Source organism: Orbicella faveolata, unplaced genomic scaffold (genome assembly GCF_042242905.1).
Source record: "Orbicella faveolata isolate gen_17 unplaced genomic scaffold, um_ofav_v1 contig_13, whole genome shotgun sequence".
In the NCBI taxonomy this organism is placed as follows: Eukaryota; Metazoa; Cnidaria; class Anthozoa; order Scleractinia; family Merulinidae; genus Orbicella; species Orbicella faveolata.
Genome location: NW_028301540.1, coordinates 24,175,819 through 24,203,647, shown reverse-complemented (window position 1 = coordinate 24,203,647; position 27,829 = coordinate 24,175,819). Strand labels below are relative to the sequence as shown.

Below are 27,829 nucleotides of genomic sequence, written 5' to 3'. Positions count from 1 at the left end.
TAATAATAGCGCTGTATTTTGTATTTAATAATGGAAATAAAAATGTGGAAAAAAAAAAGAAAAAAAAAAAAGTTTCTTTCTTTTATACAGTTGTTTTGAGATTCGGTAAGTTATCTGTTTGCATGTATCGAAAATCTATCTTCATATCGTTTGTAATTTTGTATTCAAGCTTGTGCTTTATTGCATGTCTGTTTTTCATTTATTGAAAATCCAGCTTCCAAATTTCCGGTGGGCTTTTAAAAGGTTGATTGCAGTTGTATTGTTTATTGATAGCTTTCTTTCATCATTCCTTCAGGTGTCCATATCGAGAGTTATTTTGCTCACACAAGCCAACATATCAAGACTCGGCTTGTGGTTAGTACGGGTTGCGCAGGGGCAGTTACGCTTTCGCAAGCTAACATTTGTCGGCCTGAATGCTCAGTGCGGGTTGCCAATGTCTCGCTAGCCAACATTTATATCGGCTTGAGCGTTAGTTAGTTTTGAAAACCTAGTGGGCAGTTAATTAGTTTTGAAAGCCTAGTGGGCAGACAAATTTTATTATTGCTTTAAATTAAGGGCCATTCATACTTTCTATTCATGTAGTTTAGCAGTTTCAAGCAGGTGCCACATTTTTAAAACGTGCCTTCAAAGTAGAGCTATTTTCGCGTTTGGTTCAAAACTCGATCTAACGGGTAAAAAGTCTTGTTTTAACCGTTGAAGGAACAACATTGAATTATAACTGCAACATGACTAAACAAACTGCTATGATATATCTATAGTTGAAAGAAAGAATTGGAACTTTTGAACGAATAATAATTTTTTTAGAGCACCGGCTATATCTGCTATTTTTCCAGTTTCGGCAGGCACGCAACTTGTGTCGAGCGGAACGAAGTTCAATTAATCCTAGAAAAATTCAATAAGAATTTTTAATCAAATAAAACTCATTTTAGTGATTGACTAGGTAAAGGCTTCGAAATCCCAGCTTATGGGAAAAATCGAATTTTTGAAGTAAAATCAGTGGTCGGTTTTTTTACAAAGACAGCCTCTTAATCAGTGAATATCCCCTCTCTCTTATGTCATGCTCTCATGGGTAAAGGAAGAAATAAATAAACATGGTGGGTTCAACCTTCCATTCAATACTTCCCCTAATTTATAGCATGTTAATATTTACTACATGTTATTGCTTAAAACACCAACAAAAACAGCCTGCGTTGCTGGGGTAAACGGGGAAGGGGTAGGGATCGGGTGGAAAAAACGCGAGGAAAAAGGGTATGGAACAGCACCCTATCCCGATAAGAAAGCCCGTTTCTAATAAGCAGCTCAGTTTAATTTCCTCAACCCGTAAAATTCAAAAAAAAAAAAAAAAGAAAGTAAAAAGAAAGCTACCCACACACAAGTATGCAGTGCGGACCTATTTTTTCAAAGAGTAACCAGAGACGGTTTTGATTCATTGGTGTGACAGCTCCCATTTTGGGGTGTCCTTAAACTTACTGCTTTTTAATACATCTTTAATCTGAAGTCAAAAGCAGCCCTCATAATTACGACGTCTTCGAAAATCTCATTCAAAATTGCAGTCACCGTTGAAGATATTTTAGATCCTCCAATTGGTTACTTTAAAACTTGGCAATATTTTTTTAGTACGCGTTTATTTTCAACCGACTAACCGGTTTACTTTACGAGAGAGAAGGCAGTGGGAAACGAAGCACTTTATGAGATTGCAGGTTACAGAGCAGGAATATTTGAGGCTACTTGTTCAATGACACAGGCACGACGATAAGGTTCCCTATTCGGTTGCTCATTTCAGGCATTGAATGACACCTGTCATATTTGATGATAATTTGCAGCTTTTGCTCTAAACCAGCTGACTTTTACCGAGGATATCGTGATGGACATGTGTGGATCAGTTTTCCACCGTCGCTGTTTCACTCCGTCGAATACAATTTTCGCACTGCTGAGAAATTGACATATCTTCTAAATTGGTCTATTATTTTTCTCTTTCAATTCTTCTTTTTTCTTGATGCTGTTGTTATTGTTGTTGTTGTTGTTGTTGTTATTGTTTTAATTTTTGGAAGGAGGTGGTTGGGTGGGATTGGGGAAAAGAAGTTGCAGTTAGAGGGCAACAGTTGATTTGCAGACATAGACTGAAGTATGACGTAATGATGGAAGTCAGTGGAGGAGGTTAGCAAGACTAATTTATTACGTCGTCAGTCACATAATCCCATTGTGAGGTACATGGAGATCTTTAGGTTATCACTTCCTCTTTAAAAAAGCCATGTAATGCCAGCCAAACAATTCAAAGAAAAAGTGAAAGACTGGTGCAGCTTCGCCGACATTCCCAAAGAATAATGACCTGCTATAGTAATTTCAAACGTTAGGTATTTTACAGGGGATCTAGAATCGCCTTTTTCGGAAACACCCTTCATTTGGATCACTCGTAAACAGGAAGAAATTAGAACAACAGCTTTGATTTCCTGAAAAACAATTTTCTTATCAACAATACTTCCTCAGTACACTATGCCAAAAAACATTTTTTGGGGGGGGAGGGGGTGGGGGGGGGCATAAGCTGCAAGTTATCTCGGCAAATCAAGCTCTATAATTGTTAACGCAGCTATAAAGAAAAATGTTCGAATATTATAGGGTGTCAGACGCAAATCAGCAGTCAAAGAGGGCACTTAACGTGCATGCCTGTGTTTTGTTTCCTGTTCTGAACTCAAAAATTACTCATTTCATTTGCTATTCTACTCAACGCTAGAAGTTTTTTTTTCTCCTTTTTTAAATTTTATTTTCTCCATATGTTGTTATATTGTAATAAATTGACTTGTTTCCACCCATTGATAACAAAGCAGATGAAAAATAGAGTCCGACAGAAATATATTCAATAAGAAAGTGAACTTAAGGATGTCAGCAAAGTCGAACACAACGATGAATGGAACACAGCCACCAAGCTGTGCTTCAGTAATCCTGCAGCACAGGAAATTGGAGAAAACCTTCGCTTACTGCTACTTGGAATCCTTTAATCGGAATGATCGTCTACAAGGCAAAAACTATGAGAAAGGCAACTGACGTTATGGTAGTTTTTTTTTGCCATAGATATGCAAATTACTGTAGCTGGGTGATTTTATTGTTGCGGTGGGACGACTTGATACCACATTAAATTGCTTTCTTTCAATATATTTTCTAAGCAAGCACTTGTTCCTTACCTGAGGGTAAAAAATCTCTCAGCCTCACCGTAAAAATTTTTTTTCCTAACTTTGCGAGCTTCTTCATTTCCCACGATGCGGTAATGCAATGTTAGTTTCAAAGCTCCACTTGTTATTTTCACTTACCGGTTAAATTAAGACGAGCCAGGTTGGCTCTTTTGTTCAAAACCTCTCCTCCTTTAATATTAAAAAAAATTACGCCGCTGGATTTACTTTAGTTTAAAAGGTTTTGCATAGGTTTATATTGGCTGAGGGTACTATCGGAAAGAATTCTGTTTCACAATTCACAATGTCAGTGTGGAAAAAAATGTAACGTTCTCAAAGGAATGATGTATGTAAAAAATTCTCAACAAACAGGACGAAACACAGATCGAACAAGTTCTACATCTGAGCAACATGTGATCTCTCGTGATTTCCGCGATGCAGAATAATTTCAATATTTACATTTCAAGCCACACTTTAATTTTACGTTAATTTGACTACATACAAAATATTTTTTCCCAATTCATTCGCAGGGGCGTAGCGTCCATATACGCACGTACGCCCGTGCGTACAGCTGAAATCTGGAAATTTTTTTTTTATTCCCTTATAGCATCTTACAAAATAGGACCGAGTTTTAAATTTCGAATTATACTGGCGTTTGTGTTTGTCTTTCCAGTACCTTTTAATTACTCCATAAACAACAAGAAACGTTATTTGGCTTCCTAGATGTGTTAACTCCCTAGTTATTTTAGGAAGCCAACACCCGTCTAGCTTTAATTTTTATTTGATGCAAATGTCTTCTTTTCTAAATGTAAGAGCTAATAAAGTTGTTGTTGTTGTTGTTGTTGTTGTTGTTGTTGTTGTAACGTAATGGTGGATTGAAACGGAAAAAAAAAAGCTCCACCCCCTGTGGTCCTCGCCTTTCCCCAATCCCCTGTCCCGGGTTATTTTTGAAGGAGAGATTACCTTTAAATGCTATGTGGCTTCAGAAATAATTGTACTCAACTCAGAACAGGAATATATACATGCAAAATGCAACTGAAGTCATTGACTGTGTAAATCCTCTGCGAGTTGAAATTCACAGTTTATCACAGTATTACCTGACACAGTTGTATCATGGCTCGAAAATCCATACATGATTACTTTAACGTGATCAACAAGACCACTGAACAAAGTGCAAATGCTGAAGGTCGAGGCCAACTCAGCGTCTTCATGCTGGAAGAGGAGTCTGTATCTTCCCTTTTTAGATCACCTCATCAACCAGTTTGATGAGCAATTAGTCAAACCTCTCCCTGGCTTCCAAGCGCAGCTTCTTATTCCTGGTCAGTTGTGTATATATATAAGCTAGTAATAGGGATGCCGCAGGAAAAGGTGACAGTTTGAGAACAGAACAGAGAAACGAAGCCACGGGCTTAAAAGCTACATATGTTGTTTACCCTACTGACGGCAAAGAGATCACTGCTCCTATGCTGTTAGCATAAAACAACATTAATTCGTTGATTCTATATATATTCCAGCGAAGCTCACTGAGCTAACAGAAAGAGCCGTTAATGATATCTTCAGCTGCTTCGGCAGTGACATGGAAATCTCTAAGGGCGAGTTCAAATCCGAGGTCAAAAGATGGAGGAAAAAGTGAAATGTGTGGAATAGATGGTAATGTGAAGCTGAAGACTTTGGTTGAGTCTCTTGATCATGGCAACCCTCAATTCTATCCCGGAGATTATGTTGCTAAGATAACATTGTCGACGTATCCTGTGTCAACTTGCACTAAGGAGCGTAGTTTCAGCAGTATGAAGAGATTGAAAACGCCCTTACGAAGTACCATGACAGACGGGAGATTAAACTCTATAGTAATTTTACACATTCACAAGCACAAGGACGTTGACCTTAATGATGTTATAACAGAGTTCACCCGTCTAAAGGGTAGACGTCTTGCCCTTTGCTTGTAAACCCCCTGTTTTTACCATTGTTTTACCTCATTTTTTTGATGTAGGTTACCGAAAACTCTAGAGATGGGTAAAATAAACAACTAACTACTGCATTTTCCGTCGCATTTATTTACAAAAAAGTTCCGCGGAAATAGCTGGAAATGGCATTTCCGAAACCCTAAATTTCACAATTTTCTGTGGGAGCACGCCCCCAGATCCCCCTAGTTTGGGGCCTTCGGCGCTTGCAATTTCCGCGCTGTGCGTACATCTTCAAAATCTCACCCTACGCCCCTGATTCGTCCTTATTGCACAGATAGTCTGCTAAGCAATGTAATTGTTCTCTTTACGAAATATTACAGACTCTTTGTTGCATTCACCTGGTGAGACTGTACAGAATGAGTTTCCGTGGCACAAGTGATTCACTAAGTGGTCCTTAATGAGATCACGGGCGCTTTCCATCCGATCAAAAATTCCGAAATTTTCGAAACGGGGACAAATGGTACGGAAATTTCTTGGGATAAGTTCCAGAAAATCCGGAAATTGTTGAATTTTCGAAAAGCGAACCATTCAACCGAAAGTTCCGGAAATTTCGAAACGAAAATCAAATGGAACAGAAATTTCGAGGAAAAATGTTCGAAAATTTGGGTATACCTCACGAGGTTGTCCTCTTTTTCGGAAACTATATGCAAATTCGCAATTTTCCTATTCAGCGCTAGTTCTTTTGGCCGCGATCACAGCGAGTTGGACATCTCGCGCAATTTTTGGTCTCCGTAAAGAGCTATAAAGGCTGCTGTTCACTGGTGCGTAAGCTTCAACATAGTCACCCGGACGTCTTGCTCAGAAATTTCTAAACAAAAGGCGCTAATTATCAACATTTTACTCTTTCTGTGTATGCTTGCCTTTGCCTAAGCGCTAGTGAAAATCAGCTGTAAGCGTTTAAAATTACTGACTGCTTGTAATCATAACTAACAAAATAAAGTTAAAATTGACAAAATCATCACAATTCATGAAGGCAAAACGAGAATCAAGGTTTACTGTCGCTCTTTAATCCTTGCGCTACGAAAGCAGAAAACATGTTATTAAACGAAATGGATCATTGTGGAAATACGTTCTTCGCTTTTTGATAACAACGATAAATATAGCGACTTTATGCGTCGTTTAACTCACCCTTTTTCCCACGCACTTCTACATGTACGTTTTGCAGACATTCCAATGGTCAATTTGTCACAAAATTATACAACTTCATACCTTGGTTGCATCTGTACATCGTGATCGACATCGATTTACTAAGTTTGTGTCGTAAAAGAAATTTAAATTCTGAGCAAAATTAAAATTGGTGTAACGAGTCAGATTTAATTATACTAGATACACAGGCGCCGTTAATGAATTTACGTAGCCTCTGGCACCGACAAAAATAGAAAATTCCAGCGCGTAACGAAGATTGATTCAAGTGTTTTGATTTGATCACAGATGGCTGTACATTCGTAGCTATGTTCAAATGGCTCACTTTATACCTGTCAGAGTGATCTTGCATGGTGTTATGAGACCTGCCCCAACTGTTTCAACCGAATGAACTATAGTGATATGATGTCGACTATACTCAGGAAATAATTTCTTCCATAAAAGACCAGTCCGGATGTTCAACGTTCAGTCAGTGAAGCATGGACTTAAAATTCCAATTTTCTTTGTCTATGCCTAATTACTTTATTTTATTTTTTGGCTCGAGACAATAACTAACCAAACTTTGTTTGTAAGTTACAGAAATTCGAACGTGAGTGATGTAGTTACATCAACATAGCTGTTTTTAACTGTTTGTTAGTCTGTTATCGTGAACAAAGAAAATGCAAGCTGCAGCTATTGTTAGCCGCCCGTGATCATCTTATTGCCTTACGTTATTCTAAAATAATGTTCTGGATCACTGTCAACTCAAGAGCAGATCTGCGTTTATGATACTATTCTCTAAATCAGTATTGAATGCTAATTGAACAGCTTATCAACATGCTGAAATATCCATTTAACAAGAGAAATATTTCATTACTATCAAGTTGAACTGACAATGACTTTCAAGTTGGCAACCAATCATAACGCCTCGAGGTCTTTCAACGAACTAAAACAAGGTCGTTATCATGCAACATCCACAAATGTTGCATGAAAAATTTGACCACTTTCAAATTGGAGCCAACAACACCCAACATGTCGCAACATGTCGCGACATGTCGCAACAGGGTGGCCAAACGTACGCAAGATGTTCCTTCCAACAATGTTGCGTTTAAATGTTGCGATCGTTTGGCCGGGGCTTTACATGCACTTGTTCTACTCATAGGTCTATAGGCTGTTAAATCGTGGACAATGCTACCAAAATTCTTAGGAGTATGAAAGATATAACACATTATTTTCAAGAAAATGCCCACACTTTAAAATTGGAAAGACAAGTTTCGGATACTCCGTATCCATCGCGCTCAGTTTCAAGATGTTTACAAGTGATAAAGATTAAATGTGAAAAAGGGTGATCGAAAATTACAATACTAGAATAAGATCGCTAATCAAAAACAATGTGTGGAAAAAAAAATCACACAATACCTGAGGGGAAATGGCCCACATGAAATAAATAATTATAGACTAAAGAAAAAAAAAAGGAGAGAAAAAAAAATATATGAATAAAGTTAAATTGAACTAAAAGTGTTAAAATACATGCTTGAGCTGTTTATTGATCATGAGCGAGGGTCGCTCCCATTCTATGTTAAGGGTTTTTTTGATTTGGAGTTGAAAATTCGTGGGAGCCGAGTCCAGAAGGGAAAAAGAACTGAGTCTTCAAACATAAATTCTCACTTGACTCAGAACTCTTTAAGACTCCTTTTAATGCATAGAACTCAGGGCTTCCGTCTGGCTTAATGCAATTATAAAATGCACGTGATCGCCACAACATGCTGTAAGTCTTTTTATAGCCGTATTCAAATCAATGTAACAGAAGGGACGGCCAAAGTCTAAGGTTCTTGTAGAGAGAACAATAGGGATTAATAAAAATAATAGATATTTGTTAATTGTCCAGGCACCCAGCATAATGGAAAATATTGCATTCAGCTTGGCTCGATAGTCGAAGGCCTAATTATTAATGCCAGGAATAGAGATCTACTACTTTTGCATTGGAATCCAGCACTCGAAGGGTTAATAGAGTAACAAGTACAGTTTTTATTATTATTTTTTAAGAATTTGGCAATTATCATGTGACTGCCGCCAGAAATTTCATTAGTACGTTCTTCCGTCACTGAACTGACATTGACTTGGAAACAAAAGGATTGTTTTTAGCACACATAATTTGCATCCGTCGGTTATTCTAGTTCAGTTCGAGAAGTTTTGCTGGGCGTTGCATTGCACTTTGTGTCTTCTTGTGTTACCAGGCGTGTTCGAACTAACTTCTACATACGGAATCATGACGATCTCTTTTGCCTTGTTTTGCATCATACTGGGACTTGGGGCTGCCAACGGTAGGTTTAAGTTCCTCTTTATTTATCCTGATCGCTTATTAAAACTCGCGAATAGATATGTGGTCTTACCCGCGCTTTGTGAGTGACAAAATCTGAAACTTGACCTGCCAGATAAGCTCGTTTAGTAAAATCCAGTTTAAATACTAATATTTCACATTGAAGACAATTTCAAGATATCACTTCCAGAGCGAACTTTGAACAGAGCCATTTCTAAAACACTCCCAAGATACATTTCATACACCGCTGATTTGGAAGTTCGTCACACGGTGACGAAAAAATTATCATCTGAGATCGAATCCTCTGGAGATAGTGAAATATTAAATGGAATCATCTCCAGTACAGAGGGTTCACTAATTAAATACATGGAGCTGCACGTTCACCGCATTAAAAGCATTGAAATTGTTGACCATTAGAGGAATAATTGATAGTATTCACCAACAGTTAGCGACGTGTTTTCATTTACTTAAACTCTTGCTCTTGGCACGCCAAAAATGTTTCATAACGGTCAACTTTGGAAGTTGATATGTTGTAAGTACTGCGTAAATTGTTTGCACTTCAAGAAGGAAATGGTAAAAACACGTGTATTTATGCAGACGGTTTCATTGTTGCGCTTCGACAAGCTACAAAGGTGGGAAAAATTATACATGTACATTTAAGTTATCGTGATCACAGCTTCAATTAAAGGAAAGCAACAAATCAGACCATTCTGTTCACGGTATTTTCAATATTGTATGATTCTGGAATGTTGCGAAACAGTAGAGTCGCTCATTAAACCGGATTCATGAGAACGAATCGTGCATGGTTGATGATAACATTGATCACGGCGAATAAATATTCCACTCAACATTCCACTTGTCTTTATTTAACATTGCACTTGAATGTTTCGATATTTTCAGTAAAGACTCGTAGGCCTTGTTATGATCAATGTCGTCCTATTCTTTAGTTTTTGCGTATCTTGACTCACTTCATCAGATCTAAAAATGACTCATAGAAGCGTATGTGCGTTAGGGTACCCCTTTCCGTGCACATCTGTTTGCTAACCGACATTCCTGGGAAATGAAGTCAGAATTAAAGTGAATATTAAACGTCTAATTACGCAAAGCAACCGACGAAGCGTAGGATAGCTTTATTTCATAACTTAAACTCAATCTTTATCGCGAAATTAAACTTTTCAGCTGTGGAATCTTTAGCAGATCGGCCCGAGCGCGACGTAGTCCATGTTGGCAAACGAGGTCCTCGATAGTCCTCCATGTCAGCGCGAATCACCTGTCTTTAGGTTTTCATATTAGGACTTGTTCTATAGAGTACTTAATCAGTTCTGCCGAGCCCAGACGAAAAATTCAGATATTACTCTTCTAAAGGGATGGTTAAGTTGATAGGACTGTTGTAGAAGGAGAAAATGAAGCATTTGGGTGTTTGAGCGAGACGTGCGCGTTAACTCGTCCATGCCAAATGACATATATGTTCATGGTCATTAAACAAAACACTAAAGCATGATCTGCAAGTACCAACCCCGTCAAGTGGATGCTTGTGTACAGACACCTTTGCGGATGAGACAATGATTGATTGTCACCTATTGCAACGGTTGTTTTTCATAGCCGTGCTCACTGCTCCGAGCAATAAGGACTGAAGAGCTGACCGCTGATCATCAAGGTCGAATGTATGTTTATTGTTTCGTTCGTCCACATTTCATAAAACTAAAATTTCGTTTTGTGATAAATGCGCCTACATAATATAACATTCTTATATACTTTTTCCGTTTGAAAATAGTGCAAAAATGCATTTATGTTTCTCAATTGTTTAATAACAATATTTAACAGTTATTCGCCGTGGACGGATGAACATTGTTGAATATTTACAGAGACGAAGTCGACTTAAATATTCACAAATGTTCATAATGTTCAAAATGTTCAAAATACCTGAGGCATTTTTTTAAGTATAATTTTCAGACGTGAATAAAAAATGCTTCAAAATAACAGACCAACTCATGGAAACACAACGCAATAGCTCGTTCACAGTATACGCATACCTCAATGTGCGGCCGTAGTGTTAAAATTAAACTTACATCTTTTGTGAAATAATTTAGTCATCGATTTAGGCAGTAGAAAATCTAAAGATGCCCTACGGAAGAGAAATTCATACCGTACCTTTGTTTCATCGTCGTTGCCTCATGCACAGTTGGACTCTTCGTCTAAAAATGAGTAGCATCGGAGGAAAGGTACATTTCGATAACTTAACACACACACGATCTACAAAACCAATGCGCCACTGGTCTTTACAATTCTTTTAAAAATACGTTGAATGCCAGCCTTAACAATATTTTAGCCCAAAGGAGATGGCACTTATTCCTAGAATTCCCCACGTTCTTTTAAAACATCTTGGACTTCGGGTGATTCCATTCGAATAAATGAAATTCAAAAACCGTCCACCAAGTTTTTTGATAGCTTAGCTTATATATAGCAATCGTGATTTGAAGATGCTGGCGATTTCTCGACTGAGAATGCCATTGCTGCGCACTGTTTTTGGAAAGTATAAAACTATTATTTATTCCGGTGGAATAAATTGGCATAACTTGGTCTAGCTAGTAAAACTAGCTAGTAAAACTATTCTAGCTAATAAAACTATTCGATCGACAATCAAAACATTGCTCTTATTAAATCTCAATGTCCCTATGAAACTTAAGATTCTTACAAAAAGGCGAACTAAGAAAACAATTAGATTATTCGCTCAATATCTCTTTACTTGATAGTTGACTCGGGCTGGGCCCTCGTCAACTATCACGCGCTATAATTCACCACTAAATTTTCTCCGATTCTTATTGGTTTGAATGGATCACGTGACGCGACAATGTTCATCCGCGGAGAGACACCATCAGCTCATAATGCCCGCCCGAGAAAAATACCCAGATTGATAGTACTCGTCCGTGAATTTTTTCTGTAAACAAGCGGGTTTATAAAAAATAAACAATTGAAATTCTGATAAGTGTTTTTCTTTTGCTTTTTTTTATGTCTGTTTTCTTTTTCACATTTTACATTTCCCTATCACGAATTTCATTTAAAATAATTAGTTGAAAATTATTCAATATGATTTTTTAACTGGCGCGTGGAAAAAAAAAATAGTGGTGAACAGTAAAGACAACAGAGTGTTTCTGTCTTGGAACTATCGGCCTTGTAGATGCCCCTTGGAAATTTGATGTTCTTAAAACTAGCATATTTGCCCTCGAAACTTCGCTTCTCCGGAAAATATTTGTTTTAAGAACATCAAATTTCCGCGGGGCAACTATCAGGTGACAGTTCCTCGACAGAAACACTATTGTTTAAATAGAAATCTCGAGCTGATAATCTAATTGTTGAATAGAAATATAGATTACTTCATGGAAAGTGCTTTGTACGGTATTTACGCACGAGTTTTCTGATACAAAAACAACGAGTGCGTAAGTACCGTACAAAGCACTTTCCATGCTGTAATTTGTTTATTTTATACTAACTGAGATTTTCACCCTCAACCAGATTTTCACCCTTCATTCGGCAGAACAAATGTCAAGTTATGCTTTTATTCCGTCTGAGTGCAAACACTTTGTCGCTTCTTTAAAAACCTAGAGTAAATATTTTTCGTACAGAATGTTTACCCGGTCATCAGTCAATGCTTCAGCTGCGTTTGATTTGTTTCCTTTGCCTCGCTTTTTTTTTTAAGTCGTTTGCTTCGAGCTTTCAAACATTTCCTTGCTTGGTAAAACTCTCTGTCGTCGATAATGCTTACGGCATATTTGCCTTCTTTAAGCAAGCTAACCTTAACGTCTCGTCGGGTTTTTGTTCGAGTCCTTTTGTTCTGCTGTTCCTGGATGTACTTTTTAATGAGCTTATCTAAAGCGATAAACCTATTCGAACTTTCCGACATTGCCCGTGGTTTATAGCTAATTTGCGAGAAAACTGGAGTAAACTTGTGGAAGCTCTACAAACTTTTGTGAATAAAGATTAAAGAGGCGCCAACAACAACGTGAACGCTTTGCAAACTGACTGATTCATTTTGACAGCTGATTTCTGATTGGATGAAACGCTTTTCCCACGTGTGAGAAAGTCGTTTCGCGATTGTGATTGGATAAATAAATTTCCGTATGAGTTTTTCTTGCGATCGATTCTATGCGAAAATCTTGGTATGTATGAAATAAACACGATTTTTAACCAATCGGTGCGCGCATATTTTCTTTGGGCTATTTTCTACAAAAATGTACACTAGGAGGAAATTTCATAGAGGCTTGAAGAGATCTCCTGCTCTTAGATAATGTAAATAATATTCGGTAAATGAATACAACTGAAGATGGAACATGACTGAACGCCCCATTGAACTTTAGGTTTTTACGTGTTTCCATCGAGTTAAAGCAACACGAGAGGAAATGTGAGAACGCGAGACCTAGGGAACACAGGAAAATGTGGAAAATGGAAAATATCGCGAGAAAAAGGAAAGAAAAGAAACTGTATAGTTTGATTATCAAAATGTAAATTCTCTTTGCTCGCATCATTATATTAATTACGTCAACGGCTCGTGCTAGTTTCGGGTTTCCATCGAGTTATAGAGGTACGTCTTTTATTAAGCGACGCGCGCTCTCTTGCAAGATTTTTTTCTATTTTTTTTTTATTCCCACAGCTCATATGCATGATGGCATGAACACAACCCAGTGTCACTCGTGCCTCGAGGATGACTTCGATTTGTGCGTGAATCAATCTACAGTCGAAAATTGCACGTCCCCTACCACTGAGAGCTGTTTCTCGGCTGCTGGAAGATACAAGTTCACCAATGGCTCTACAGTTGTCCTTGCCAGTGTTGCCAGAGGTTGTATTGCCTGCCCAAGTAAGATAAAGATTGTGTTATCATTAATAATATAAGCTATTCAACAAAACTTCGACGAGCGGTTAGCGATGAAAACAATAGCTTTAAAGGAAGCTCCCCATAGCGGCGACTTTCAGCTATTTTCAGTCATTTTCAGTGTTGAAAGTGAAAAGCTACCGAGGCTGTATTTAATGACTATTTACTGGATCTAAACTGAAATATCTGTTATTTAAAGAGTGATTCAACCTCGTCAGTGCGAGCATTCGGCGGCCAGAATAAGCGCCGTATACAGGAGTTCAATTGCGCAAGATCAAACTTCATTGTGGTACTAAAACTGGGTCCTAGTTTGTAAAGTCGAAGTTTTGGAAAGCACACGCAGGGAGTCCATGGCTCCTGCTACCCGCATAATTATTTCTGCCTCCCTATTCCTCCCTCCGTTGTCACAGTGCTACAAAAGATATTGCCGGATATTTTGTAAATAAAAGATATATATTTGGCTTGATGCCTTTGTAGCTGCCATATTGGAACAGATCTTTTCTTTCCCCAAAATTTTATTTGATAGATTCTTGGGAATGATTATCTTCTGGTGTTTTTTCATTACTGCAGACGTCACAGAAGGCTGTAAAAACTTCAAAATATTCTTTGATACACGTAGCGCTTGGTCCTTGCTGGATTGTAACATAGTCTGCTGCAGGGGTGACCAATGCAACAACCAGACCGTTTCGTTGCAGCCAACTGAAGCAACTCCTAGAGCAACCAGTGCCATGTCAAACACTAGCACTACTGATGAACCTACAACTGCAGGACATCCGAGCCGCTATAGTCCTACAACTGCAGTGTTGGCCTTTGCAACCATTATTGGTGGTTTTTTCTTTTAATTCAGAAACATTTTAAGACCGTTTCAAGACAAGCAGCCATTTTTTTGCTATTATTGTTATTAATTGCTATTTCTAGTTGTATGACTTTTAACGTCATGTGTGTTGACTTTGTTACAGTAGTAAATTCGAAATAAACACAATATTAACAGACGTAGTGCATCCTTGTTCCAGCGTGCACACGCCTTCCGCCTGGTCCGCTAAATTCTCGGCTTTTAATGTTCGACTTGATCAATATATTTTTCTGATGAAGTAGGCACTATAATCATCTTGGTTAGGTTTGGAGTAGTGTTAATTAAGCCAGGATGCGATACCCCCTGAAGAAACTGTATTTTGTCCCACCAAATGGACCTCATTCTTGCTTGTACATCCAACGCCACTTTGTTCCTCAAAGTTCTACCATCAACCCGCTTCCCCCCAGGGTGGGTTATCTGTTGTAGGCCAGTTTAAGTTTCTCACCTCTGAAATCTAATCGAAAAAGCGGAATGGGAGGGAGGGGAGCAACCTGCCATTTTGGCCTCTCCCTGCGACGTTATGTCCGACTGTATTGAACCTCTTTTCGTTAAAGGTTTGTAATCGTACGAATAATTGACGAAATCGGGAGATGGCGTTATCTGGAGTGCGCGTTGATCGAGTCTCGAGTATAACTACAGATAGAACTGGACGACACACAAGTCATTTCCGAAACAAACTTTGTCATTACTGGATTTTGGTTTTAAACAAAATGCAGCTCGGAAAAGGAACCTATTCAGGCTAGTCATAAATCAAACTAGGCTTATTTCAGGCCAAATATCACAGTGTTTGCGTCATACATGCATTTGGTTAGCACGCATACAGTCGTGTCAAGGCTGGTTTTCACTACACATATTAAAAGCAAGAGCACAGGTGGACTTACGCAGACGCAATAAGACGTTGATAATCAACTCCTTCTTTTAGCCAATTTCCCAATAAAAGGCGGTTGTTATACTCATCATATTTGCCCCCGAAAATCTGTCAAAATTGGCCGTTTTTTGATACCTTTTTCTAGCGCTATAGCTCTACACTTTGCAGAATCTTTACTGCAGCTTCCAGAAATCGTTACTGGCTCTTAGCAGAAATTTCAGTGCGTGTGCAAAACGTCTACAAAGGTGGTTTTCACTAACGTATAGGCATAAGCAATGTACAGACATGCAGTGCGGAGCTGTTAAGTCGCGCCCTTTGTTGGGAAATTGTCCTAACAAAATGAAATAACCATCATCAATTTTCTGCGTATATCGGTTTATGCTTCAATTATTTTGTATCGTCATTTTGCGAGAGGCCTTTCTCGCCATAAGACAGTGCATCGCTGCTTAAATTCGTTCCAGCTTTTATTTGTTTCTGTAGCGATCGTGATGATCGTATGGAAACAATGAATCCCTCAAGTTTTCTGGAGCGATCGCAACGATCGTATGAAAATCAACCTTAACACCAAGGTAACTGAACTTGAACAAACCCGGATTCATTAACTACTGCCCTGACACACTTAAATATCTATTTACCTCAGGCAAATAACTCTTTTACACACACTGAGTTGAATGATAAGTATTATTTCTAAACTTACAATTGTTACGTTTCTTAGCAATCAGTTTTTGAGACGCTTTTTTACGATTCTGTTTCTGTTTGCCAGGTTCTTTTGAAGTGTTCTCTTGTGTTGTTTTGTGTCTTAGTCAAATCCGTCCTCAGGAGGCAACACAGCTCCGAATTCCCGATTTGGTTTGGACGCATAAAAGTAGCCATGCAATGAGATGTTTGGAGCTCTAACGTGTTCTAATTATTAGACAAATAAATCGTCATAAAAAGCGTTTGTTGTTTCAGATTCATCTAGGACCATCATAGTCACGAAGTATCCAACAAATATGCAGGTTTAAAACATGTTTCTTTTTTCATTTGCCTGAAAGTTTACATCTGTTCCCAAATATGTCTCAACTTCTACTCTCCAGGAAATTTCCTAACCAACTGAATTTGTCAAAAAAAAGTCAGTGGACTCATCAACCGAATTATCAGGAACTAAATTAATAACCTTAGGATGTGGTTCGAAAGCCATATCTACTCCTTCATTGGCGATTGGATGGAGGGGGTATTGCTGATAAAGTTGTGAGTCAGAAATTCCAATTTCGACAATCTCACGGCAAAACTAAACCAGCCAGAAAGTACAACCTCCGAGATGCCCGTCTTCCGGCTTCGGGAAGGCTTAATGAATATGAAGGGGGACAAGTTCCCTGAGCAGAATGATATCGTCTGATGTTTCGTGCACCTCCGAGAAGCCAAGACCCCTTCTCCCAACAGGGAGCGATTGTTATGCTACATATTCTACGATTTCAGAAAAGACAGCTTACTGACTGATCTCATGTTTTATTATGGTAAAAACGTTAACAGTACCCAGTGTTCTTTCACTTTGTGTTGTTGTTGTTGTTTAACCTCCATCTTGGCAAGGCATAAAGCTCTTTCTTTTCTTTTCCTAATTATGAAACAGAACTGTGGGAAGGTAACCGACCAATAGCAAACAAATAACGATGAAAGCCAAATAGAAAACGAAAATCCCTGATCTCTGAAATGGAGCAACCTGGTTATGAACATGACCTATCAAATTTTATAATGATCTTGGACTGTATGCTCTCAGATCGAGTATTTTAACATACCCATCAGGGTCTTGTTGTCAGTGTCGCGATTTCTTCCTTGCAGTATTGCGGTATGTCAGTATTGGAATGAATCAGAAAGAAACATAAACGTCACTTTCTCCACTCTTGATTTACTCTTATTATCTGTTGGTTTCACACTGGAAGCTAAGTTCGTTTCAAGTAAGTACGGGGCTCAAGTGCACTTGAAAATCTTAAAACTAGGCTTCGCACCTGATAACAAAGTACATTACTTCAAGCAAAAGCTATCAAATTTGTTTTACTAGTAAAATCGTCAAGTATATCACAAATGCGATTGTTCGGAAGTAAAATAGTAAGGCCTTTGCGACGGAAGAGGTTTTTTTTAGTACGTTTCCTATATTTAATTTGTCTTAACTCAAAGGTTTTCAACCTTACGAGAAATACATATTCAGTCGACTCCGAATAACTCGAACCTTCAAGGGAAATTGAAAAAAGGTTCGAGTTATCGGGAGTTGAGAACAAATGACCGGAAATAAGGAAAGAACTGGTGTTTAATGTTTTTTTTTTTTTCTATTCATGCAGTGTACATTTTAATCAAATTTAATTACAGAGTAGGGAAGTCGAATGAAAATAAAATAATACACCTCTAAATTACTGTATATAAATCGGAACGTAACGTAATGTGAAAAAACATATAATAAAGGAAAGTAGCAGGGAGAAGTCTAGGAACTGTGCACTGTAAAGGTTTTTTTTTTTTTAAAGAGAACAATGTCGGGCTACTGGTACAAAGTTCATACGATTTACATTTTCAAAGTTCATGCGATTTCCTTTTTTCTACTCATGCAGTGTACATTTTAATCAAATTTAATTATACAGTATAGGGAAGCCGAGCGATAATGGAACAATACATTTCTTAAATACATTTCGCCGATAAAAGTAAAATATAAAACTTTAAGGTAAAAAGCTGTTAAAATTATGAGTCTAAACGTTTTCGATCTGTTTGATCATCATCATGATCTAGGTTAGACTCATAATTTTAACAGCTTTTTACCTTAAAGTCTTATATTAATAATACATTTCTTAATTTGGTATAAGCTCAGGGGCACCCAACGGATTGTTTCGGTAAATTATCGGTTCGGAAGGCTTTTAATCCCCTCTGATTTTCTTAAGAGAATTGTCACCTCGAACTTTCGTGGTATAAGAAATGTGTTGTTTTCGGATTGTTAAAAATGTCGTTTTGGGTACCGGAAAAAGGTCAGCTATCATTTTCGGAAACGCGATAAGACCTAAGGTTTTCGGGAAATGGACAAAAAAGCCCTAATAAATTCGAGAATAATCAAGTTCCTCTAGAGTAAACGAACAGATAATTTTTTTTAGCGCAACCTAAAATTAACCTACAGAACTTTAAAAGTACTCCAGATAGCCTATAACAACGTTTAAAAGCATTCGAGAGAAAACGGTCGTTGGGTTCCCCTGTAAGGACTCTGTAAGCTGAACTGACACGTTTTATGTAGTGTAAAAGAAAAACGTCCACACGGCTGCTTCAAAATAAATTTAATCTTTTGGACTACAGAACACTGTTTGTTTTGACTTGTCACGTATTGACAGGCATGGTTTGAGTTATCGAGGGTAAAATTATATAGAAAATGAGCTGAGGGGAAACGAAAATTGCTTTGAGTTAGCGGGAGGTGCGAGTTATCGAGGGTTCGAGTTACGGAGAGTAAAATTACAGTAAATGTATGACGGAAATCAAGGGGAAATCGATTGTGGTTCGATTTGGCGCGAGGTTCCATTGAGAGTTAGCGGGGGTTTGAGTTATCCGGCCGAGTCGATTGTAGGTACTTTGTTGTTGACGAGTGCATAGCAGCAATACAAAAGAACAAGCGGCATCTTTTGTATTTCTCTAGAATGTTTAAACAAGGCGTAGGGCTTTAGCTAACCGATACATGGACCCGCTATGGAAAATGCATTCCCGTGTGACTCGTCCAATTTTCAACGAAGTTATTCGGGTGCACTTGGTAACAGAACTTTAGCTTCTCTGCAATTTGTAGAATCGCATTTGGTACCGGATGATATGAAAAGCGATGGTTTAGGCTGTCTCTGAAAATGAAATTCCAATAAGATTATCAGTTTAGCCATTTGTATCGGCTTTTCTTTCCTTTCTATGTAAGCTAATATAAAAGAATGTTCCATGGAGTCCTCCAAACTCCAGCCATCCAATTATTTGAATTTTTTGATCGATCTCAGCTGGCAAGATGTTTATCGGTCCGTTCATCATGGCTTTATATTTTGCTTCCATTTCCTATTGGTCAAGTGTTTTTTCAAGTGTGGTGTAGACCATACTTGGCGGCGCAATTGAACTACGAACGTTTCCTGGGTTACTAAGTAAACTTCAAGTTAGTACGTTTTACCTCTTCACACTCAAAGTAGGTTCCAAGTGCACTTAGATTATGCTTACAAGCTCTAGTGTGAAACCAACAATCGTTTGCATCCACTCTGAGTAGTTTTAAGGTTATTAATCATTTCTTCATCGGGATGACACTGCCCGTAACTATATGATGACTGAGTGACGAATAGTACAATTGCCGTCCTTTTCAAATTCCCTGTCTGCATTTGGGTGTCTTGTATGACACGGTCCAGGCCACGAAAACCGTTCCTCGGTAGAGGCATATATCCCGTGTACAAAAGCGCGCCGAAAGCAGCTAACCTTCGTTAATTTACCCCAAAATCTTGATTCGCTCCTACACGTCCCTAAACATAGTTACGATTAAAAGTTTGGGAACAAAGAAAAGAAAAACATACATGTAAATTACATCTTAGGCAGTGTCCACATTACGCAGGAAAAATTGGAAAACGCAGCTTAATTTCTACGGTTAGGCCTAACATCCACACTAATCCATCACGAAAACGGAACTTTTCGGAAACGCCCTTCAAAGTAAAGGAATTTGAAAACGCCGCAGGCTTTTCATTTTCGAATGGACGGAAGACATTTTGAAAACGGAGCTTTTCGGAAACGATGATCACGTGATTTCCCCGATCGGGTCTTGCTGAGACACAAACCCAAAATGACCGATGACTGTTGATTTTTGTAATTCATCCGTTGTGGTGTGGACGAAAAACATTTGATGCGTTTTCAGAGCGAAACCTCCGTTTTCAAATTCCTCCGGCGTTGTGTGGACCGTGGCGGGGCCTTTATTAGTCCCTGCTGACGCAGCTTTGTTTTGTCGAATGCCGCGCGAATCCCGAGATTGGTTGACCAAATGTGATTGCACTGCGTTGTTTAAGTCATATCTTGCAGGCCTTGATGCACATGGTCTGCACAAGATTTTGAGTTCCCTTCGAATGTCTCTTTTGAACAAAGCATAAGCTATCGGGTTTGCAGACGAATTAACAACGGCTAGCAAAAGAATGGCATTTATAACCTCTTGTGTTGGCTTCGAAGAGTTGACAAGAAAACGAATAACGCTGTACAGCTCGACGCAGTAGCAGGTCAGAAAAACTACGAGTACTATTATGATGACTCTAGCAGATGAGAAATATCTTGGTTGTCGGTGACTGACTTGATTAAATCGCAGCTGAGCATGGAGACGAGCATTTTGCAGCCAGTATCTTCTGGCAGTTATGATTATTTGAATCGTAGCTACTAGCAGAAACAAACAAGGAAGAATCTCCAATAAAATCATTTTGCTAAAGATGAGAGATTTGTCTTCCATGTCACATTTGCCCAAAGCCGTGCATAACGCTGGAATAGAGTCGAGAGTAATGGGAATACTCCAAGCTAAAGCCACGAGGAAAGCTGCTCGACGCGAAGTCATCCACGTAACATACCTCAAAGGCTTGATAATGGCGATGTAGCGATCAGCTGTCATAGCACACAAGTTAGCCACAGAAGCATATATCGCTAGTACGGCTATGGTATAACCTATTTTACACGTGCACATCGATGAGAGGACACAATTTCTACAGACGAAATCTGTAGGAACGATAGCAAGACCAACAACAAAATCAGCCAATGAGAGCGACAGGACAAACCAGTTTGGTAGCACGTGTAACTGCGTCCTTGAGATGATAATAAACATAACCAAGCCGTTTCCAAAGATTGCGACGCCGCTGGCAATCCACCCAATAATATAAAACCAAGACATCGCCGTTTCTAGCATTTTTGAACGACGCACGCTACAAGGTTAAATCTGAGGAATGGCCGCAGTGTTTTACTGGTGCTGTTCCTTTCCAGCGTCAGAGCTAGGAAAAAAGGAGGATTATTTAATCATCATCAGCAATCAGTTTGCTTTTAGCCTTAATTTAAAAGCTGGGTCTCTGTTTTAAAACATTAGAGTCCTTATCATTGCGGAGACAATTCTTGAATATAAATAGCGCAGCGGGGTTTGTATATGGTCAGTGAAAATTAAACGCATTCGTAAAATATACCTTTTGTAAAATAAACAAAGAAATAAAGCAAACAGACAAAACAAGAACAAAAGGATTAAAAGGTTCGCCAATATCTGCCGCTTGAAGCTGGCCCGCGGCCACTGTCATTATAGTCTTAGTCAAAAGATTCATCAAGCCGGCTTGATAACATTATTGACTCAGAGTATTATTTATTGGTCAAAACACTTTCGTTCGAAGATAACTTCTTAAAACGAAACAATTTACATGCAGGAAAAGAATATATAAATATATATGATTAAAATACATATGCCGTAGACTTCCGAAAGTAACGACTTCTCCCCCTCCCCCCCCCCCCCCCCCCCCCGCCCCCTACACCACCATCACCACCCGAAAGTAACGTAGAGCTCGTTAAGTTTAACGTAGAGTTCTCAACAAGTAAAAGGAACGTAATACATTACGGTCTAGGCGTGAGGAGGCTCCCCATGTGGCACCCAGCAATATAGATTTAAACTGGAAGAAGAGCTGAGCTTATTGAGCTGAGCTTTCCGCAACATATGAGGAAAGTTATTGCTGATATTGAAATCGGGGACATCATGAAAATTTGTTCTGCATCATCTTTATCTGAAATGGCAGAAGCCTTTAGTGCCATCTCGCAAACAGTAGACATGAATTGGCAAGAGACATACCTCCGGTTGATACTGTTCCAGAAAGTTATCTCATCTCAACAAACGAGATTTTCTCTTTTACAGCGGAACCCCGTAAATACGACCACCTTCGGGCCATGGAAAATCGGTCGTATTAACGGGGTGGTCGTATTAAAGGGGTTCTTTAAATAGGAAAATGACTGACTGAGCTTTTCTTTGGGCCAGAATAAAGTGGCCGTAATAACGAGGTGGTCGTATTAACGGGGTGGTCGTAAGGCGGGGTTTCACTGTAAAAGTTGTAGCTCTAAAGGAAATCCGAAAACTACTTGAGAAACTAGAAACTAAGAAAGCGACTAGACTGGATAATTTACGGTCAAAGATGCTTAAAATAGCGGCAGGTATTCTGGCACCATCCCTGACATTCTTGTCAATCAGTCGATTTCCTCTGTTATTGTTCCAACTGAATGGAAGCTAGCTGGAGTGACGCCAAATTTCAAAAAGGGCAAAAGACAAGACGTTAATTACTACCGGCCAATTTCGAATATTCCTGCTGTCGCTAAGTTGTTCGAAAGAATATTTTAAGTCCAATTTTATAAAGATCTCAATGACAGGCTATCTCTTAGCAAACTGTCAATCCAGCTTTAGATCACTTCATGCACACTAACGACCTTGTTTAAAGCTTCTAATAGCTGGTCTGTCAATACTGACAACGGTCTTATCAATGGTGTAATATTCATAGATTTAAAATAAGGCTTTCGACACTATTTACCATAAGATTCTTTTAAGTAAGCTAGCTATGGCACTGAACAATGGGTCCTAAAGTGATCGTCAACAATTAAAAAATGGTGGGCTGTCAATCGGGCATTCACTTACTAAACAAATTGAAAGTCACGAAATTGATAGAGTGCTCCACACCAAATCCTTAGGAGTCTATATCGATCAAAATTTGTCGTGGTCCAAACATGTTAGTGAGACTGCCAAGGTTATCTCCGCTGGTATCGGTGCACTTAAAAACCATGGTTGAGACCGTTCATATGCGAAGAAAAAGTTGAACGATAAGACTCTGGAGTACGTTAAAGGCCTATTTAAACCCTTCAGTACAGACTATGGGCTTGAAAATATTGAAAACAAAGTCGCTCTGCCCAAGCCCCGTACTAGTTTCTGCTGCAGTTACTTACGGAAGTTTACAGTATTTAAATACAACAACGATGTTCTTGCAAAAGGCTTTGTCTTCTATATTTTTGTCTGATTTTAGATCACATTATCACAAAACAAACCTCCAACTTGATACGCCTCAAAATTCCTTAAAACCTTATCGACACTGCATTTACTCACTAGCATTTACTGCAGCCGGCTGTTTGGGTGATTTGACAAGTCTTGCGCTTTGACACTCTTAAGTGACACTGAGTCAATCATTCATGATCACTAAGTATACATTTCTTTTAACGTTCATTTATTGCTTAACATGCAAATTATGGCCATTGCGAGCCTTCGATCGATGGATTACGAGATATTTTTTTAAATTTTATGCTAACTTACGGACCATTTCATCGACTAAGGCCAAGTTCACACGCCATACTTCACATGAGCCGAATCGAATGCAAATGAGAAAAATCCTTTGTTCTCCCTCATTAGCATTCGATTCGGCTCATGTGAAGTACGGCTTCTGAACTTGGTCTAAGACTAAATAGGAATTTCCAATCCTATTTCTCACCATTTAGAATATTTTCCCACTGCACGACCCAGTCGTTGTCCTTGCAGTCCTGTTTTGATGATCTCTATGGGTGTGGTCGTGCAAGAATAAATTGTTTAATCCTGCACAACGCTTGAAGGGAGAGGCTGCTGCAGTTTGAACCTTTAATTTGGTTTTAGTTCAACGAGACTTATCTCCACCTGTTATCCACTTACAACGAATATAATATTTTATAAATATTCAAACTTTTAGGTCTCAATAAATTCTTTTGGACAACGTTAGTTGGGAAGCACTCTTAAATAAACTTACCAGCGTTTAACAAGACGACCTCAGATCGTTCGAACAACAAGACGGTTTCAGTGTTTTAAAATATGTCATCACATGATTAATGACCCCGCTGTATACATCACGGACGGATGACAGATGTTTTTTACACAGTCACATTTATCAGAGTCTTATCAGAGGAACTTTTCACCGACAGATGGCCTTCACAATAATTTTAATCGCTCATTTTGGTTGGCGAAATTTCTAAATTGTCGAAACGAATCTCGACAAAGATAACAATTAGTTTTCGTCATTAATCACTCGCTAGAACAATACGAAGGAGGGCAACGTTCTGATGTGTACAAGACATATTTCGCCGGCCGGAATCGTCTGTTGTTTTCAGTTTCAAACCTGTCGATTGAATTTGAATAATGTTGACTTACATATAGATATGTCAGTGACAAAGCTGTTGCTCTTAAAACGCAACTCTGTCATTAATCATGCCAATGACAACCAGCGAACGTTGACAAACGATAACAAACGTTTTCCTTTTTCTTAAGGCTATTACTCGTCTGCTCTTAGTGAGATCTCTAGAACACTATTTTAATCTCGTTGCAAACATTTTCTTCGACAAATTAAGCTGCCAGTATCAACCCATATTTTAGGAAAAGAAATGAAAAGAAAAATTCGGCTGCTGTAAACAAATTATGATGAACATGAAACGATTCAAAGCGTTCTGGTATATATCCTGGTTAAATATTTATCAAGGCCTTTCATCTCCTGCCTCCCTCCCCATCCTCATCCCTTTCCGCCTTCGCATGCGATCTCTGTGATTACTGGAGAGTGGTTTCAATATGGTTGTAACGCTTGTTAAGCTACGATCGTCGACATAAACTGAAGTCTACCCCAGTCATAGCGATCATACAAAATTCAACCTGATGTAGATTGCAAAAAATATCCTATGTAACGAGAACGTGCGTGATCTTCGTGTGAAAGGGTCGGAACTATATCAATTTGGGACGTATCCCACATTGCTCCGGAAGCTGAGACAGTATACCAAGGAGTCTGAGCACCAGAAAGGTTATTCCTCCCTTTCAGCAATGAGGAAATCCATAGCTTGAGGCCACAGAACATCTCTAACAAGACGGATCCTAACTTTTTCATGCACGAGTCACTAGAGCTAGCTATATAGTTTTGTTGGTAATTTCTCTTCATGTCCGCGATACACTGGTAGCATGACGAACATAAGTCACGTTTTACATGACACTATGACAATCTCTTGGTTTCATCACTGCAAATCAGCGCTCTTATCACTGCAAATAAGTACTCTGTGTGTCTGCTACGAAGTATTTCGTCTCGATAATGTGTTAGTGAACCTCGGATTTTTATTTCTTTTGCTGTTGTTTTTGTTATTGTTGTGTTTTTTTTTTTTTTTTTTTGTATTTACGAACATGAAAACATCAAAATACTACTGAAACTACTTACAATACAAATTAAAGAGGGGGAAGCATTTAATTTAAAGATAAAAGGTAAAAATTTCAGAGACACTGACTAGAAATAACATTTTAAAACAACAGCAATGATCTATGTTGATATATGTGCAAATCCTTTCTCACTTTTTCAGTATTTCTGATTTACGTCGGAATTTATCCGTACTATGTATTTATTAGAATGGCAACGCTGTTTCAGAAATCAAAATACCAGAAATGTTTAATTTAATTTCGTCTTGGGCTAGTAATTATTTCATCTGTGAAACCTAATAACTGTCGATTTCCATTATATACCGTGCAAGTTTACCAGGTTAAAACATGTTGCCCTTTCGCGCAGGCGACAAGTAATAAATTACACTTGTCGGGATTTTGAACACGTTCACAGCTTGAGCGTCTATTTATCAGACATCGGAAAGGTCCGTAAAATTTCTAAGTATTCCCTGGAATGATTGAATGAAATAATACAGCACTGTGTTCGAAGCGTTTAATTGTAAGACCTTTGATAGCTGACTATTTTGCTGATAAAATTATATTGAACATGTCTGAAATAAAATCGTATTTTAGTTCGTAGTGCGTAAATATTTTAGCTTTAATTTACCTCTTGCCGTAGCCCTTGGCCCGGATATACTTTTTAGGCACATTCCGCCCCGTGTCAAGTGCGAGTTTGTTCAAGTTAACATGCGTAAAGCCTATAAATATATTAACAGTAGAAAACCTGCACTTACCTTATAAACGTATTGACTTCCTTAGGCACAGAGCGAGGCCTGACTCGCACATGAAAAGAGCGTACATCGACCTAATGCACTAGTTCGCTGCCCGCATAATTACAGTTGCGCCGCCAATTTGATATTTCCGATGTCTCTCTTATTAGCCCTTACTGGCGACCTCTAAGTTTTACTCTCGCTATCTGTTTACGCCGTTTCGCGTTAATAACTTATAAGGTGCTAATTAACATTTTCGAGAATACTCCGTCGAAATATGAAGGGGTTGCCACAAAGTTGACAACAGCAAGTGTCATCTCTGATTAACATTATTTTTGTTGAATTAGCGATAACGCTTTGAATAAGCAAGATGGTTCATTTGTTTTTATTTTTCGCCCATAATGCACCCCCATAAGGTAATTGGAAGTAGTAGATTTCTGGCAGCGGGTGGTACAATTTAGATAAGCCATCATATGTGAACTGTGAATAAATTGCCTGAAGCAATTTTAATATAAGAGGCTTCGATCCATGCCACGAAATATCTAGCCACTACTTTTCTTGTGTGATTTAAAACCATACAAAGACAATCAAATTACTAATTTAAGAGTCAGAAGAAAATAATAGGGGAGTATTGAAAATTAATTTGGGGAAACGAAAGGGACAAAAAATTAGGGATGAATGAAAAATATAGCCTAAATATCTTCATTGTTATGTAGTTCTCTTCTGTTCTATTAATAGCTGTTCTGATTGCTTCGTATTGTTTGCCCCGTCCACACAGCCCGTCACTTTTGAAAATGAAGAGTTTTTTCAATTGTTTCAAAGAAAAAAAAAGAAAGAAAAAAAGAAAGAAAAACAAAATAAGCGTCTACACGAGGCTTATTCGGATCGTTTTCACCTTTCCAGACGAAAACGCTGAGAAGGTGGAAACACGATAGCGTCCCAGAGCATGTGCGTTGCTAGAAATATGAGCCCGCAAGTAGCTATTAGCACTATATGGCCCAGTTTACTTTTGTTCGCTTCGATCGTTCATCAAATCTCAGTTTGGTTTACAGCTCTTATTCTCCAAAGTGTCGCGGAAAGCATCCTTATTACGTTCAATCTCTTCTTTACACCGAGTCAGGTTGAGGATTAAGAACGTAGAACGCAACTGTGTGCACGCTATTAGGCTTGAAAGAAGCTTTCTGTCTGTCATGTGATTCTTTCACGCGGGAGAACGCGGACCGGAATAGAATGGACTCGTTTTATGACGAGAGATCACTTTCTTCTCATATTCATATATCATATTCAGCTGCCATCAGCCCATATTTTAGTTGTGTTGCTTTTTGACGGTTTCTGCGTTTTCTATGTTTATGAAGTAAGCATTTTAATCGCAAGAGTTTCACAAACTGCAAAACAACGGACTGGAGAAAAATACCCAAGAAATTTGAAACCTGTCACACTGTCTCAACAATAGGCATTATGCAGCAATCTTTCAATCATGCAATAATCATTTTTTTTTGGACTCATTTTTCCGAAAAGGAACAGGAGACCCTAGGCATTGAACGGCCGTATATTCGTCCTTAGCGGATGAATATAGCGTCAGTTAGGTGAAATCAATTACTGTTAATACATGTAAACGTCGCTGAGGCCATAGTTTCGACCAATCACCCGAAAATGATTGAAATGATTAACGTTTTATTGCGGGGAAAGCTTTATATATATATCTTTTTTTCAATGGTTATGATTAAAACTTGACACATCAAATAAACTAGTTTTTC

The 27,829-nt window shown here is 38.5% G+C and overlaps 2 protein-coding genes across 3 annotated transcripts; one reads left to right on the top strand and one right to left on the bottom strand.

The window, feature by feature from the left end:
• Positions 1-8,317: 8,317 nt before the first annotated feature.
• On the top strand, positions 8,318-14,429 carry LOC110058702 (putative skeletal organic matrix protein 2). The gene is made up of 3 exons (XM_020765363.2): positions 8,318-8,574; positions 13,219-13,422; positions 14,008-14,429. Exons 1-3 carry the CDS (start codon positions 8,520-8,522, stop codon positions 14,277-14,279), a joined length of 531 nt encoding a protein of 176 aa, XP_020621022.1. The 5' UTR covers positions 8,318-8,519; the 3' UTR covers positions 14,280-14,429.
• Positions 14,430-17,470: 3,041 nt separating this feature from the next.
• Positions 17,471-26,327, bottom strand: LOC110058599 (mu-type opioid receptor-like). Of its 2 annotated transcripts, none has more exons than XM_020765255.2 (2): positions 26,097-26,327; positions 17,471-21,133 (listed from the first exon to the last, which is right to left on the bottom strand). In XM_020765255.2, exon 2 carries the CDS (start codon positions 21,049-21,051, stop codon positions 19,912-19,914), a length of 1,140 nt encoding a protein of 379 aa, XP_020620914.1. In that variant the 5' UTR covers positions 21,052-21,133; positions 26,097-26,327; the 3' UTR covers positions 17,471-19,911. The 2 variants fall into 2 exon arrangements, with proteins under 2 accessions (XP_020620914.1, XP_089141236.1); XM_089285110.1 differs by lacking the exon at positions 26,097-26,327 and adding an exon at positions 23,927-24,132.
• Positions 26,328-27,829: the final 1,502 nt, after the last annotated feature.

Excerpts from the sequence above, each read along its gene's own strand:
- LOC110058702 (XM_020765363.2), top strand. The coding sequence starts at position 8,520 with ATGACGATCTCTTTTGCCTTGTTTTGCATCATACTGGGACTTGGGGCT. Across the intron at positions 8,575-13,218 it reads GGGACTTGGGGCTGCCAACG|CTCATATGCATGATGGCATG; the intron begins GTAGGTTTAAGT and ends TTATTCCCACAG. Across the intron at positions 13,423-14,007 it reads AGGTTGTATTGCCTGCCCAA|ACGTCACAGAAGGCTGTAAA; the intron begins GTAAGATAAAGA and ends TCATTACTGCAG.
- LOC110058599 (XM_020765255.2), bottom strand. The coding sequence starts at position 21,051 with ATGCTAGAAACGGCGATGTCTTGGTTTTATATTATTGGGTGGATTGCC.